We start from the raw sequence: 14,758 nt of genomic DNA, 5'->3' as shown, positions 1-14,758 counted from the left end.
ATCTGGGTGCGAGCGGAGAGATTTATTCTCGCGCAACAGGAACATGAATGCGCTCTTGCATGATGTGCATGTGCTTTTGACATTTAACAGTTTTATAATGCCATAGAGCTTTGGTCTTTTAACTGGACTATGTTCCATTAAGCAATTAATGGTCAATTATCTTCACAATACATTTTATTGTATTCATGCATCTTTTGATTTTACTTGGTGAATTTATCATCAATCTCTGCGCCTCTCTTGAAATGCTCTGGTGCCCCCTTGGGGAGGTGTGCCTCCCAGTTTGAAAACCATGAATGCGCCACTGCAGTTTCACTGCATCTAGACAACAAATAATTTCTCACTGAAAAATGTCACAATAATAATTAGTGGTAGAGCTACATACAGTGGCAAGGAAAATAACGTGAACCCTTTGGAATTAGTTGTTTTTCTGCATTAATTGGTCATAAAATGTGATCTTATCTAGTATAAACAAACACAATGTGATTAAGCTAGCAACACACAGATAATTATCACCTTTAATGTGCCTTTGTTGATCAAATTCCATAAAAAATTCACAGTGGTTTTGAAAAAGTAAGGAATTAAGCCTTGGAATTAATCATTTGTCAATCCTCCTTTGGCAGCAATAACCTAAACCAAGCGTTTCCGGTAGACCTGCAAAACCATTTTTCCTTACAGAACTGCATCAGGTCAGCTATATTCTTAGGATGTCTGGTGTGAACGGCTCTCTTGAGGTCATTCCACAGTATCTCAATTGGGTTAAGGTCTGGGCTCTCACCAAATCATGATGCTCCCTCCACCATACTTCACTGTTGGGATGACGTTTTCATGTTGGTATGCGTGCCCTTTTTATGCCATACGTAGTGATGCGTGTTCATCCCAAACAATTCGACCTTAGTTTCATCAGTCCACAAAATATTTTCCCAGTAGCTTTGTGGAGAGTCAAGGTGGTCTTTGGCAAACTTCAATGTTTTTGATGGAAAGCAGCGACTTCCTTTGTGGAAGTACAGTAGACTCATGAACAGCAATGTTAACCAGTTCCAGTTGTTCCTTTAAGTCTTTAGCAGTCACTCTAGGGTTCTTTTTTTAATCTCATTTTACGCATTCTGCGGTGTGCCTTTTGAGTCATCTTGGCTGGCTGACCACTTCTAGGGAGAGTAGCCATAGTACTAAATCATTGTGTCTAATTAATGTCTAATTGTGGATAGATGAATATCTAATCTCTTTGAGAAAACTTTGTAACCCTTTACAGCTTTATGCAAAGCAACAATTCTTGATTGTAGGTCTTCTGAGATCTCTTTTCTGTGAGGCATGGTCCATGATTTTTTAACGGTTTGTTTTATAGAAAGCCAGAGACATTCTTGGCAATCATAACCACCTACTGTTTCATGAATTTGTAGTGCTTCCTTCTGGTATTCATAATATTATGCCTAGACTATATAGGTATAGGAATTCCTTCATCCCCACTGCTGTAAGACTTTAAACTTGTAAGGTGATTGAATGTTGTGTTTTGATGTTAGTGTCATTTTATGTAATTAATGTTTTAATGTATTTGTATTATATGCAGGGTTGGGGAGTAACGAATACATGTATAAGTATTTAAAATACAAAATATAAGTAACTGTATTCCACTACAGTTACAATTTAAATAATTGGTCATTTGTTTAATTTAATATTTAGTCCTTTCAGATGGAAAACATTTATACACATGTGATCCAAAGTGCATTACAAAGTGTTACATTCATACAAGCAGACAGAGAAGTAAGTTTGAAGTAAGTTTGGAGCAGATGAAATAGAAATAAACATTGTGTAAATTGTCATCTTTACGCTAAGCTAAAATGCTACTTGTAGCCATTTTACACGCACATGTTACCAGACACAATCATATTTTTTATCAACAAAATTCCCGTTAGATCATAATTTCTTTTTCTTGTAAAAATCATATTCTTGATCATTTTTGTATTGTTTTCCAGTAACAATATCTAAAAATCCTTAAAACAAGCTCAGTTTGATGGATCTTGTTTTAGAAACAACACTGCATAAGATATTTTATAGTCAAAACAAGTGAAAAATGCTGAAGAAGTAATCCAAAGTATTGAGAATACATTACTGACCTTGAGTAATCTAACATAATGTTACAAATTACATTTTACAGCATGTATTCTGTAATCTGTAGTGGAATACATTTCAAAAGTAACCCTCCCAACCTTGATTATATGTTATGCTGCACCAAAAATTGCCCCTTGGGCTTATAATAAAGCTTGACTTGACTTGACATCAGCAGATGCTTCTTGTAAATAGCAAACTTAAAATGTTTGAGTGCTTTTTATAAGTCAAAGTAGCCTTTCAACTGCATCAGACAGACGAGACCAGAAGTCAGTCATTTCCAAATTATTTATTAAGAAAATGAAGTGAACCTGGAGCGCTTGCCGTTCTCAATGCACATTATAAACTTGAACATGTGTAGAAGATTACAGAAAATACTGTGCAGCCTTTTGTGATTTAATAATTGCTTATATAATAATAATAATCATAAAGGCCATTTAGTAGTTGTGCAGTGTCCATGCTGTGAATAAATGTGTGAAATCTCACCCGCGTGCAAGCCACCAGCTGTGATGTGGAGAGCGCGCACTGGGTGGCAGCAGCGATCACGCGGTTCTGTTGGGCCGGATCTTCTGTTTTCTGAGCCACATTTTTGGCCTTCAACACAAGAGCTGCTGCCGCATTCGCCACAGCCTTCGCCAACTGCATCAACATGTCCTGCAAATACCACAGCATGCTTTCTGAGTACAGGGTGCTTATTTAACATCATTAGAGACAATCCCTGAATGACGGAAACGGATGCACATTTGAATAAAATTTCAGAACTTTCAAAGTTACAGATTTATCTATAAGGGAGAAAATTAAATGATTAAAAAGTTAACAAGCTTCATGAATTTCATGAATCTCTCATTTGCATACTACTGTAATTGCAAAAAAAACATCACACATTACGCTATAGTGATTTTGCTAATTTTGCTAATCAAACATTGCTGATTCAGAAATCCACCAATTTTGAAGGTAATTAAAGTGTTACAGAAGTGTAACCAACCAGTTAGCATGTGACAGACAGTGCTGGTAGACCTACTAACCCACACTAGCTGGTCAGATGCAATGCTGGAATCTCTATAAATGCTAGCACCAAAAGAGTATTTTTGATCTGCCACTAGTGCTTTGACAAATGCAAGTTTATATCGTCATTGAAGCCAAGACTATGAACTTGAAGATGAAGAACAGCAATTAAGTTGTTGTGGAGACACATTCCATGAGTGCTTATGAGTGAATAATCTTCACTAGTTTTTTTTTTAGTAATTTACATTTTCATACAATTTACATTTTCATACAATAACAAAGAAATGCCAAACGTATATACACATATATACACATATAAATATATATGTGTATATATGTGTATATATGCCCAACCCCCAAAAACCAACTCTGTGGTCAAACATAAATAAGTATATAGAAAAAAACAAACAAAACAAACAAACAAACAAACACACACACACATATATATCAAACATACATACACACACATATAAATATATTTAAATAATAGGGCTGTCGATTTAACGTGTTAATTCAGTGTGATTAATTTGACAAAAATTAACGCAATTAATCGCACCACAATAAGGAAGATTCCTGAGAAATGCAAGCTTGTAGTACCACCTGTTTACTCCAGAGGGCAGTAAGTTAAATTTCAGCAGTATGAGCTACACGCAGTTTATACAGTGAAGAAAATACTTCAGTAGGCAGAACAACACAAACATACGAAGGACCGCAAATGCGAACTAAGGGATCTCAAGATGTGATTAAAGATTGAGTATTATTGTAATATACTGTAAGATTACAGTAAATTGACAGCCCTAATATATATATATATATATATATATAATTTTTACATATTTAAAGATAACTATGTATAATTATATATTGATTTAAATATGTATAATCTTTATATATTGAATTATTGTTATATGAGGGGCTAAATATTTTCTCAGCAAATATTTGTATATTCGATTAATCGCGATTAATAAATCGGGACACCATGTAATTACTTTGATTAATAAAAATTATCGATTGACAGCCCTAATATATATACATACACACATACATACATTCACATACTAATCATACTAACTATATAACACTACTCTCTCCACACCCCACCCAAGAGCCCTCCAAAAACTCCAAATACCTGCCCCATTTACAGATAAACAAATCCAACCCACCCGGTCTTCCCGATGACACCTCCTCATAAACCGCCACCCTCCCCATCTCTGTGTAACACTCCGGATATGGGGCCACACCAGCTGACCTCCAACCCCTCAAAATAACCTGCCTGGTGATCATCACACAGGTCAGAACCCAATTCTCTATATGACTAGGGTTGCAGCAGTATACTGGTTTCACACACAGCATAGAAAATTGCAAATTATGTCATTGAATAAAAAACTATGGGAATTCTGTAAATAAAACTATTGATTTTAGGTTGTTGATTATAAGTATAGAAATTATATATTTAATGTCTTTTGCAAAATATTCCAATATGTACAAATAGATAAGTAGTTTAAGGATGAAGAGGCACTGACTCGATTACATCATTCACAGTACATGATGGGAGTGGGCGGTCGCACCGAGGCACGTTTGGTAGGCCGCAATTCTCTGATTGGTTAAACTATCTCTGTTGGACCCTGGGTAATGTAGTTGTTTACCATGAATTCCACTAACAAACACGCATTTAAACAATGAAGTTAAAATAACATCGCCATATTGCTTCAACTGAAGCATTTACCATCAATGAACAAATTCGAAGCTCAATGTAGATCTGTTTTAAAAAGGTTTTAAAATATTGTTGAAAATCAATTAGTCTATGGATGAAATTAATGGGATTTTTAGTTCCGGAACCAGACTATTGTGCTCTATTGCTTCGATGGTAGGAATATTCTTTATTATAGTCCGGAGACATGATTAATATATTTTTAATCATGTAATGGTTAAATCATGTAAATATTTTGAATGTGTTAATTTTTTTTATATAATTAATTGCACTGAATTACAATGTTAAACAGCCCTAATTACAAGTAAAATCTTCAAAAACTAAATTAATCTCTGCTGAAATTCTAAAGCATTAAGCAATTCTAAAGAGATTCAAACTAAAACTGTTAGTAGCCCAAAACATGTTTACTGTTAGCCTATACTTGCATAAATGCAGAAAAAATGGTCTCAAACTATATTATCTTTAATTGAGATGGAGAGAATAATGAACATTAACTGAAGCGCCAGACCCATATCTGCGTGATTTTATGCATTGCACTGCTGCCATATGATTGGCTGATAACATAATCAGAGAAATAAGTAGGTGAACAGGTGTTCCTAATAAAGTCGCAGAGCAAGGACAGGATCAGGAGGCGGCCACAGATTACGGACAGAGTCAGGTAGGTGATTTGGTCACAGGAGGTGGATACTTAGGAGGCGGAGCCATAGGCGGATCTGGAAGTAGAGCAACTGGAGTCATGGGAGGCAGAGCCATGGGAGGCTCAAGGGGCAGATCCGTGGAAGGTCGGAGCCATGGAAGACTCGAGGGATGAGGCCATGGGAGGCTCGAGGGATGAGGCCACGGGAGGCTCGAGGGACAAGGCCGTGGAAAGCTTGGAGCAAGGAGCCGTGGAAGGCTTGGAGCAAGGAGCCTGAGACTGGGAAACAACCTCTGTGGTCGAGAGCACTGGCAGTGACTCGGGAACAACCTCCGTGGTCGCAAGCACTGGGCAAGCAAAGGCTAAAGGCATTGGCTCTGGGACAGTCGAGGCTACAGGCATGTGCGCTGGCTCGTTAACCGTGGCAGGCATGCGTGCTGATAACCCGTAAGGAATGGCCAACATCAGTGGGGGAGCATCCACTTTGGAAGATAGTGCTGTACGCCACAAAGTAAACTCTGTGGTAGTCGGAGCAGGTGGCGGTGGTGGCAAAGGGTTTCCCGCCATAACCCACAGAGTAAGGGGGCATTTTGAGAGAGGAGTCAACTTGTGTGTCGCGGTGATGGGAATGACCTCCTCTGACCAGTGTGTTGGTAGTGGTGAGAGGTGATGGATCGCTAACGTGTCTCGCACATACTCCAGATGAGAGAGGTTTCCTACCTCCGGAAGAGCTGTCCACCTGTGGAAGGTTAGTCCCATCCGAAAAATTGAGAGAGGAGTCCGGTGTGGATGTGACACTGGTATTACTGGTGTTAATACCACTGTTAGTGTCAACCGATTCTGTCATACTAGTTCAATGCTAATATGTGTAATGTTTAAGTATGATGTATATACATTTGATAGTGTGATAATTGTATATTTTTTTATTTTATTTAATGTAACCCATAGCCTTCAACTGTAAGGGCATTAGATGTAATTTCATAACTTTGAGAGTGAATTATGATTAAATAAAATAATCAAATTGTGAACATTTTCTTAGTCAGAGTTTCATGCAAAAAAACCGTAATGAAACGAACGCCTGGAAATATAGTCATATGAGGCCGTCACCACAACTTGAACTTACACTCTTCGATTACCAAAGGAAAAAAAATCCTATTCTTAATTAGTATTTTTTATTTGGATTGCTGTAAAAATTTCTAAAGATAAAAAAATCTATAAAAAAGCTATTAACACCTGTTGTCAGAGAAAAATATCTTACTACATCTTTTAGGTGTTTTTTTCTTAACCCATTGCCAAATTTCTTTTCCATGTTGAGCATAAATCTAGCTAAATTTAGTTTATGTTTAAAACAAGCAAAAGCTATGAATAAACCTTAAATCAAGATGCATTCTCTGAAAACAGGGGATATACACTCACCTAAAGGATTATTAGGAACACCATACTAATACTGTGTTTGACCCCCTTTCGCCTTCGGAACTGCCTTAATTCTACGTGGCATTGATTCAAAAAGGTGCTGAAAGCATTCTTTAGAACTGTTGGCCCATATTGATAGGATAGCATCTTGAAGTTGATGGAGATTTGTGGGATGCACATCCAGGGCACGAAGCTCCCGTTCCACCACATCCCAAAGATGCTCTATTGGGTTGAGATCTGGTGACTGTGGGGGCCATTTTAGTACAGTGAACTCATTGTCATGTTCAAGAAACCAATTTGAAATGATTCAAGCTTTGTGACATGGTGCATTATCCTGCTGGAAGTAGCCATCAGTGGATGGGTACATGGTGGCCATAAAGGGATGGACATGGTCAGAAACAATGCTCAGGTAGGCCGTGGAATTTAAACAATGCCCAATTGGCACTAAGGGGCCTAAAGTGTGCCAAGAAAACATCCCCCACACCATTACACCACCACCACCAGCCTACACAGTGGTAACAAGGCATGATGGATCCATGTTCTCATTCTGTTTACGCCAAATTCTGACTCTACCATCTGAATGTCTCAACAGAAATCGAGACTCATCAGACCAGGCAACATTTTTCCAGTCTTCAACTGTCCAATTTTGGTGAGCTCTTGCAAATTGTAGCCTCTTTTTCCTATTTGTAGTGGAGATGAGTGGTACCCGGTGGGGTCTTCTGCTGTTGTAGCCCATCCGCCTCAAGGTTGTGCATGTTGTGGCTTCACAAATGCTTTGCTGCATACCTCGGTTGTAACGAGTGGTTATTTCAGGCAAAGTTGCTCTTCTATCAGCTTGAATCAGTCGGCCCATTCTCCTCTGACCTCTAGCATCAACAAGGCATTTTCGCCCACAGGACTGCCGCATAATGGATGTTTTTCCCTTTTCACACCATTCTTTGTAAACCCTAGAAATGGTTGTGCGTGAAAATCCCAGTAACTGAGCAGATTGTGAAATACTCAGACCAGCCCGTCTGGCACCAACAACCATGCCATGCTCAAAATTGCTTAAATCACCTTTCTTTCCCATTCTGACATTCAGTTTGGAGTTCAGGAGATTGTCTTGACCAGGACCACACCCCTAAATGCATTGAAGCAACTGCCATGTGATTGGTGGATTAGATAATTGCATTAATGAGAAATTGAACAGGTGTTCCTAATAATCCTTTAGGTGAGTGTATATATATATCATAATTTTAAGTCAAATCTTACACAATTTACCATTTTGTTCTGGAAAACAAGACAAAATAAATGATTAAGAAAGTGATTTTTTTCAGGCCAGGCTTAGTGTGACTATCTGATATTGATTAAGATCTATGTCAAACTGTGATCATGTATAAGAATTACTATGCTTGATTAAAAAGACTGATTGGCTGGTGAATATTAATTGCTCATAATTTACCAGCATGTGACTATACTGGTGAGTCCGTCTGGAGTGTGTGAAAGGTGCTGTACCTATAGACTGATAAGAACACAGGTTAATCATTAACAGCGACAGTGTTTTACAGTAGTGTGAGAGAGCGTGTGTTTGTCACACCTGGAAGTGCTGATCTGCATCCGATTCTCCGATCTGCTGCAAGAGTTCACCACTGGCCTGACCCACGTTACCTGCTGCCTGCAAGAGGTTTTGACGTGGCTGAGAAAACACACACACATTTATATTACTAGGAAAGACCATTATAACTGATAAATTAGCAAAAATGTGGGCATTTGTATATTATTGGCATTGACCAAAACAGTGTCTGCATGCTCAATTAAAAGTGGTTATTCGCTTATGTGTCAGTTTCAAAATCTACAGACATCCTTGTCAATGGATAATAAACAAATTCCATTTTCAATTGTTTTTAGTTAATTTTTGAACAGTAAATTGTATTAAATCATATAATGTATGTATTTTTATATCCTGCATATAATCATTATTGGCGATCAACCACTGAGCTCTCAAAATATTGCAATCGAAAAAAAAAAAAAAAAAGCCATTTCAGTCAACCACTACATATTAAAAACCTAAAATTGTCATTATTTTCTCACTTCCATATCATTAATAACTGCTGTTATTTTTTCAGTGGAATACAAAAAGTAGACTTTCTGAAGAATCTTCACACAGCTCTTTTCATACAACAACAGTTCATAGTTACCACATTTGTCGAGCTCCAAAAAAACAATATATCATAAGTATCATAAAAGTAGTCCATACGACTGACAAACTATGTTATTAGTCTATTAGTGTGTTTACACCTGGACATTCAAATGAGAGGGAGTGTGTCTGATTTCATGACAACATACTGTACAGTATATCAATCGCTATGTCAGTGTGTAAATGAGTGATAAACCGCAAAAAGGTCAGAAAAGACAAATAATTGTATCACAGTTTCGCCCGGATGCAGCTGACCTTGAATCTAAGCACAAACGCAACACTTCGAGCAGCATTTTCAGTTGTTTTAGTGGAGTACCTTCAGATGTGTGTGCTTCCCATCACTGTCACTGAATGTGGATATCAGACACAAAGAAGAAGTTCTCATGCATGTATATTTGCTTTTTACAATGTTCCAGATCGGATGGTTATTTCCTTCTAAATTCGCATGTAACCAGCAAAATTGAAAACTCCCGTTTTACACAGCGGTTGATTGACAGGTGAGGGGTGGCATTTTGCTGCTGTCCGTGTGCATTCAGGTCTATACCTCACACACATTTTTGTTTCAGTAATCCGATCCAAAAAAAGTTATAGAACCATTTACACCTGTATTTAGCTCTGATCAGATCAGAACACCCAAAATTCATCTTAATACCAGGTATAACAGGGGTTTGACAGAATTGTTATTTTTGGCTGAACTAAACCTTTATATATATTAACAATAAAAACTTTGCAATATTACAGCAGTATTTTATCATAAAACTTTGTGTCTAGCAGTCTCACCTCAGTGCTGGAGGGTTGGGCAGTCTTGAGCATGTCTGACACGGCACAAGCCAGGTTCTTGGCAGCACCTAGTAGCTGTTGGCCGTTTCCTCCCTCATCCTCCATGACTGCCGCCAGCAGCTTCACACCCTTTGACATCTCCGTCAGGTTAGAGGAGATGGTGGTGACGGGACAGCCCACAGCAGTGTAATCCGTCTCAGCTGGGTCACCTGACAGACAGTGTCAGTAAGATAACACATTTGTCACATGACTAGACTAGACTAGACCATTCTGAGTGCCCATGATGACCCCTGTCCACCGTCGAAAGCACCTACAATTGGCACGCAAGCGTCGGAACTGGACCTTGAAGCAGTGGAAGAAGGTCGCCTGGTCTGATGAGTCCCGTTTTCTTTTACATCACATGGACGGCCATGTACGTGCGTGCCGTTTACCCGGGGAAGGGTTGCTGTTCTGCTGGTAAACCCTGGGTCCGGGCATTCATGTGGATGTCAATTGCAGACCAGATACACCCCTTCATGGCAGTGGCCTTCTCTGCTGCAGCTCCCAAACTTTGGACATCTTTCACATGAGGTCTGCTCCTTCTCTGGTTAGTTTTAAATCTGTTCTTATATCTGTATTCTCTGTCTTTTGATAATCCTTAGCTTAAGTGTTTTATGTTATAGTTAAACAGACTGTATTCTGTTTATTGCGCTGTATATTTTGTATGCCACATGTTGTTTATTAATGTTGTCAATTGAGTATTTGCACGTGGAGGACCAACAGCATATTAGGCAGGTAGTCATAATGTTTTGTCTAATCAGTGTATTTTGTTGTGGTTTTCCTACACTTAAATGAGTAATAAAAAGCAAGAAAGTGGAAACAGAACAGTCTGTGCTATTTTGTTTTTTAAATCTTTCAAATCTCAATTACTCTGTGCATGAACATATATTTTATATGGCAATCCCTGAAGGAGCAAATACAAATTGAAAGGGTAAAGCTACTTCTCGAATTTAATTACAATTCAGTCTTTTACAATTGCTTTTTATGTTCACAGTGCTCCTGTTCAAATGTTGATGAGAGATATTTTCCTTTCTTAATCAGTGAGTGCGAAGGACTGACAGAAGAGGGCAAGATTTGAGCATAAAAGTTCGAAGATGTGACATCCATGACCAATAAAGTTTTGACACCGCCTTAAACAGCCAGAAAAAAGAATGGAAACATCCAAAACATTGTTTTTCTGATTGGATCAAGTGTTCATGAGTGTTAAGTAGACGTCACCTGCGGTCAGATTGACCATGGATGCAGTTCCTGCAGTGATGGCATCCACCTGAGAGTGAATCTCATGTTTGGACTCGTACATTTTGTTCTTTCTCCAGGCCTGAGAAGCCTAAACATTAGACAGAGTGAGAGAGAAAGTATTAAAAATACTGGATTGCATTCATCCATGCATTTGTCAGATGCAACTTTCAGCAGATTTCCCAGAATTGGAACACCAGTCACTCACAGACTTCTACACACCCACCAGCCAGGGCCTTCGTCAGGGAGGGACAACCGGGAATGCTGTCCCAGGCCCTGTGATGCAGAGTCTTTCACTTTCTGGAAAATCTACCTACAAATGGTTTACTTGAGGCTGTGTGGTTGTATCCCCCTTGCAGAAACCCCAAGATGTTTGTAATTTAAAAAAAATTAAAAAAAATTATATATATATAAATATCAGGGATCATAAAAATTGCATTCTGCTATTTATTTAGTACTTTCCTGATTAAGCTATGACATAACAGATGTCATACATACATATTCCACAAGATCAAATAATTACTGTATTCACATGAATTCTGCTGTTCAAAAGATTATATCCCCTTGGTTCTTAATTATGTCTGTTGCCCTCTTGAGCATCAATAAATGTATTCAACTTTTGTAATAGTTGAGACTCCCTCAATCGTCATAAAGGTCAAAAACTGGATGTCAGCAACCGCTGTTGGGCAGAACTCAAATGTTAAGGACAAAGCAAACACTTATCTATCTCAAAAATGATCACAAAAGACATGGTCATTGATAATCGAGGAAGCAACACCATATTAAGAACCAAGGGATATCAACTTTTGAACAGGATAATTTGTGTAAATTCAGTTATTATTTTGTCTTGTGGAATAAATAGATGTGAACACGTGTAAAAAAAAAATGTTTGTCGTTAATAGCAATTAATCGCATATTTTGTAAATGCTGAAATCTGACACCATATATTTATGTGTCAGGGGAAAAAATAAAAGTTGTGTCAGAATTTAAATATCTAGGCATCGTAATAGACTCTAAACTAAACTTTAAATCACAGATAAAACTGGTTTGTAATCGAGTTAAATTTAATATCGCAAATTTCCGTTTTATTAGATCACACCTATCAACTGAGGCCGCCAAAATGTTTATGTATAGTATGGTTTTGCCCCACATCACTTATTGCCTTACAACATGGTCACAAACAAAGAAAACAACGTTAAAACCATTAGAGTCACTTTATAAGCAAACAATCAAAATTTTGGATAAAAAATCATTTAGATCTCACCATTGTGCCATATTACAAAAGCATAAACTCTTAAGCTGGGAAAATGCTATCAAGTATTCTAACTTATGTCTGTTATATAAAATAATTTATGGTCTGTCTTCTCCCCACTTAGTAAATTTGTAAACATCAGAAACTCCTCACAGCGAGTAACACGGGAGTCGGCCCGAGGAGACTGTGTTGTTCCTTTATGGAAAACTGCATTCAGCCAGCATGCTTTTTCAGTCTCAGCAGCACAAAATTGGAATTCTGTTCCACAGAATATTAGAGAACTCACTACATACACTTTGTTTAAAAAGCAACTAAAAAACTGGTTCATATTACACCAGTCATGTCAACACTAATAAGTATATAGGCTACAATTTCCCTCTACCTGATCGTACTTGTCATCTGTGTCCCTGTTGGGTAACTGTGTTCAACATTATTATATTTAATTTTAACCTAATGTTGAAAATATAGTGAATTTGTACACTGTATTAATTTAAAGGATTTAACGAGTTATATTGTTTTATAGTTTTTATATTTTGTATTTTCCTTGTAATGTTTTAAAGCTGTTTTCTTTTTAAGGTAGACAATATTACGATCTGTCCAGGGACAACGGATGAAAAATAGCCTTTTGGCTAATTCTGGTGCATTTGCAGTAATGCTAATTAATGTACATTGTCCCTGTCAAATAAACTAATAAACAAACAAACAAACAATATACTTCTTTTCCTGTCAAAAGGAATTTATTTCCATTTTAGGAAAGAAAAGAGAACAACATTTAACAAACAAAGCCTTCCACAATATAAAGATAGAAATAAACAAAAATTGCACCAATTCAAATAACATTAAATGTTTTGTTTTTTTTTACTTTTTATTTATATTTTTCACAAAACATAACAAAAGAGACATTATCTGAGACAAGTGATAGCATAACAAGAGTAATACAGAGAAAAATCATAATTGTAATAAATAAAAATATTCTGTATATATATATATATAGCTTCACATCTCAACAAACATGATACAATACTATACAGCCATATAAATGATATAAAAATAAATAAATAAATAAAATAATTAAAAAAATAAAAATTAAAAAAAGTTATAGATTTAAATATTCTTTAACCATGTGCCACCTCTGAATAAAGAGGTCAGTTTTCAATTGTAATGATGCAGTAATTTTTTCCATCATATAAATCTGTTTTAGTCTCTGTTTCCACGCAGTTATAGTTGGTGATTTCACAGACTTCCAATAAGCAGTAATGTTTTTTTTTGGCAATTAGTAGTAGTACCCGTAAAATATATCTTTGGTCAGCATTGAACACATCAACTGATATAACACCCAGTAAGAAAAACCGTACATTTGAGGGAACTTCTCTTTTTACAATTTTCTCCATCTCTTCTTTAATATTTTTCCAATACGCAAGGATTACTGGACAGTCCCAAAATATATGTGTATGGTCACCTGTTTTACCACATTGTCTCCAGCATAAAGCTGCAGAGGGGTCTTTTACAAACTTTGAAATAACCAGAGGAGTATGAAAATAACGTATTTTAATTTTCCAGTCAAATTCCTTCCACTGTTGACAATTAATTCCCTTATGACACCTATAACAGAGTTTATCCCATAACAACTCCTCTATTACTATATTGGCTTCAATTTCCCACTTTTCCTTAATATTATAAGCGTTTCCAACCCTGTCTATTGACAATCTTTTATAAAGATGAGAGACATGTGTACCAACAGGGAGGCATTTTTCTGAAATTGTGATAAAATATTGTTCTATACCATTTGGGATTTTGCCAATTCTTTCTTTTTCCTTATGGTTTGTAATGTAATGCCTAATTTGCAAATATCTATAAAAATCACTTGGGGGAAGATCAAATTGTTCCTGAAGTTGTGTGAAGGACTTTAAGTGTGTCTCTTCAAAGAGCTGATTAAAAGAATAAAGAGACCATTAATTGCCCATCTCCTAAAACCATGGTCACACATTGAAGGTGGAAAATCTATATTACCCACTATGGGCATAGCTCGAGAAATTGTTCCAACATCCTTAAGCATTTTCTTTACCTCTGCCCATACCTTTATTGTATGTTTTATCCATTCATTTTCAATTTTCATTTTATTGACATGTTTTAGATCTATAAAGGGTAGGACCGACAATTGTACACCCTTAACTTCCCCTTGCTCTATTTGGGTCCACTTTGCTTCCTCATCTCCCCTGATCCAAGTCACAATTGCTGCTAGTTGAGCTGCCCAGTAATACAATTTTATATTTGGCAAAACCAAACCTCCTTTATTTTTAGCCAAATGAAGTATTTTAAATTTAATTCTGGGTCTTTTGTGTTGCCATATAAATTGAGAAATTAATTTGTCTAACATATTAAAAGTGGAAATTGGAACTCTTATGG

The 14,758-nt window shown here is 36.9% G+C and overlaps 1 protein-coding gene across 1 annotated transcript in view; it reads right to left on the bottom strand.

The window, feature by feature from the left end:
• LOC127636984 (talin-1-like) overlaps nt 1-14,758 on the bottom strand; it is a 180,469-nt gene that overhangs the window by 126,263 nt on the left and 39,448 nt on the right. Inside the window, 4 exon segments of the mRNA XM_052117803.1 lie at nt 2,590-2,757; nt 8,446-8,544; nt 9,826-10,034; nt 11,083-11,207. Of these exon segments, the coding sequence (XP_051973763.1) occupies nt 2,590-2,757; nt 8,446-8,544; nt 9,826-10,034; nt 11,083-11,207 (601 nt within the window).

Source organism: Xyrauchen texanus, chromosome 44 (genome assembly GCF_025860055.1).
Source record: "Xyrauchen texanus isolate HMW12.3.18 chromosome 44, RBS_HiC_50CHRs, whole genome shotgun sequence".
NCBI classification, from domain to species: domain Eukaryota; kingdom Metazoa; phylum Chordata; class Actinopteri; order Cypriniformes; family Catostomidae; genus Xyrauchen; species Xyrauchen texanus.
This window is presented reverse-complemented; position numbering and strand designations above follow the sequence as displayed.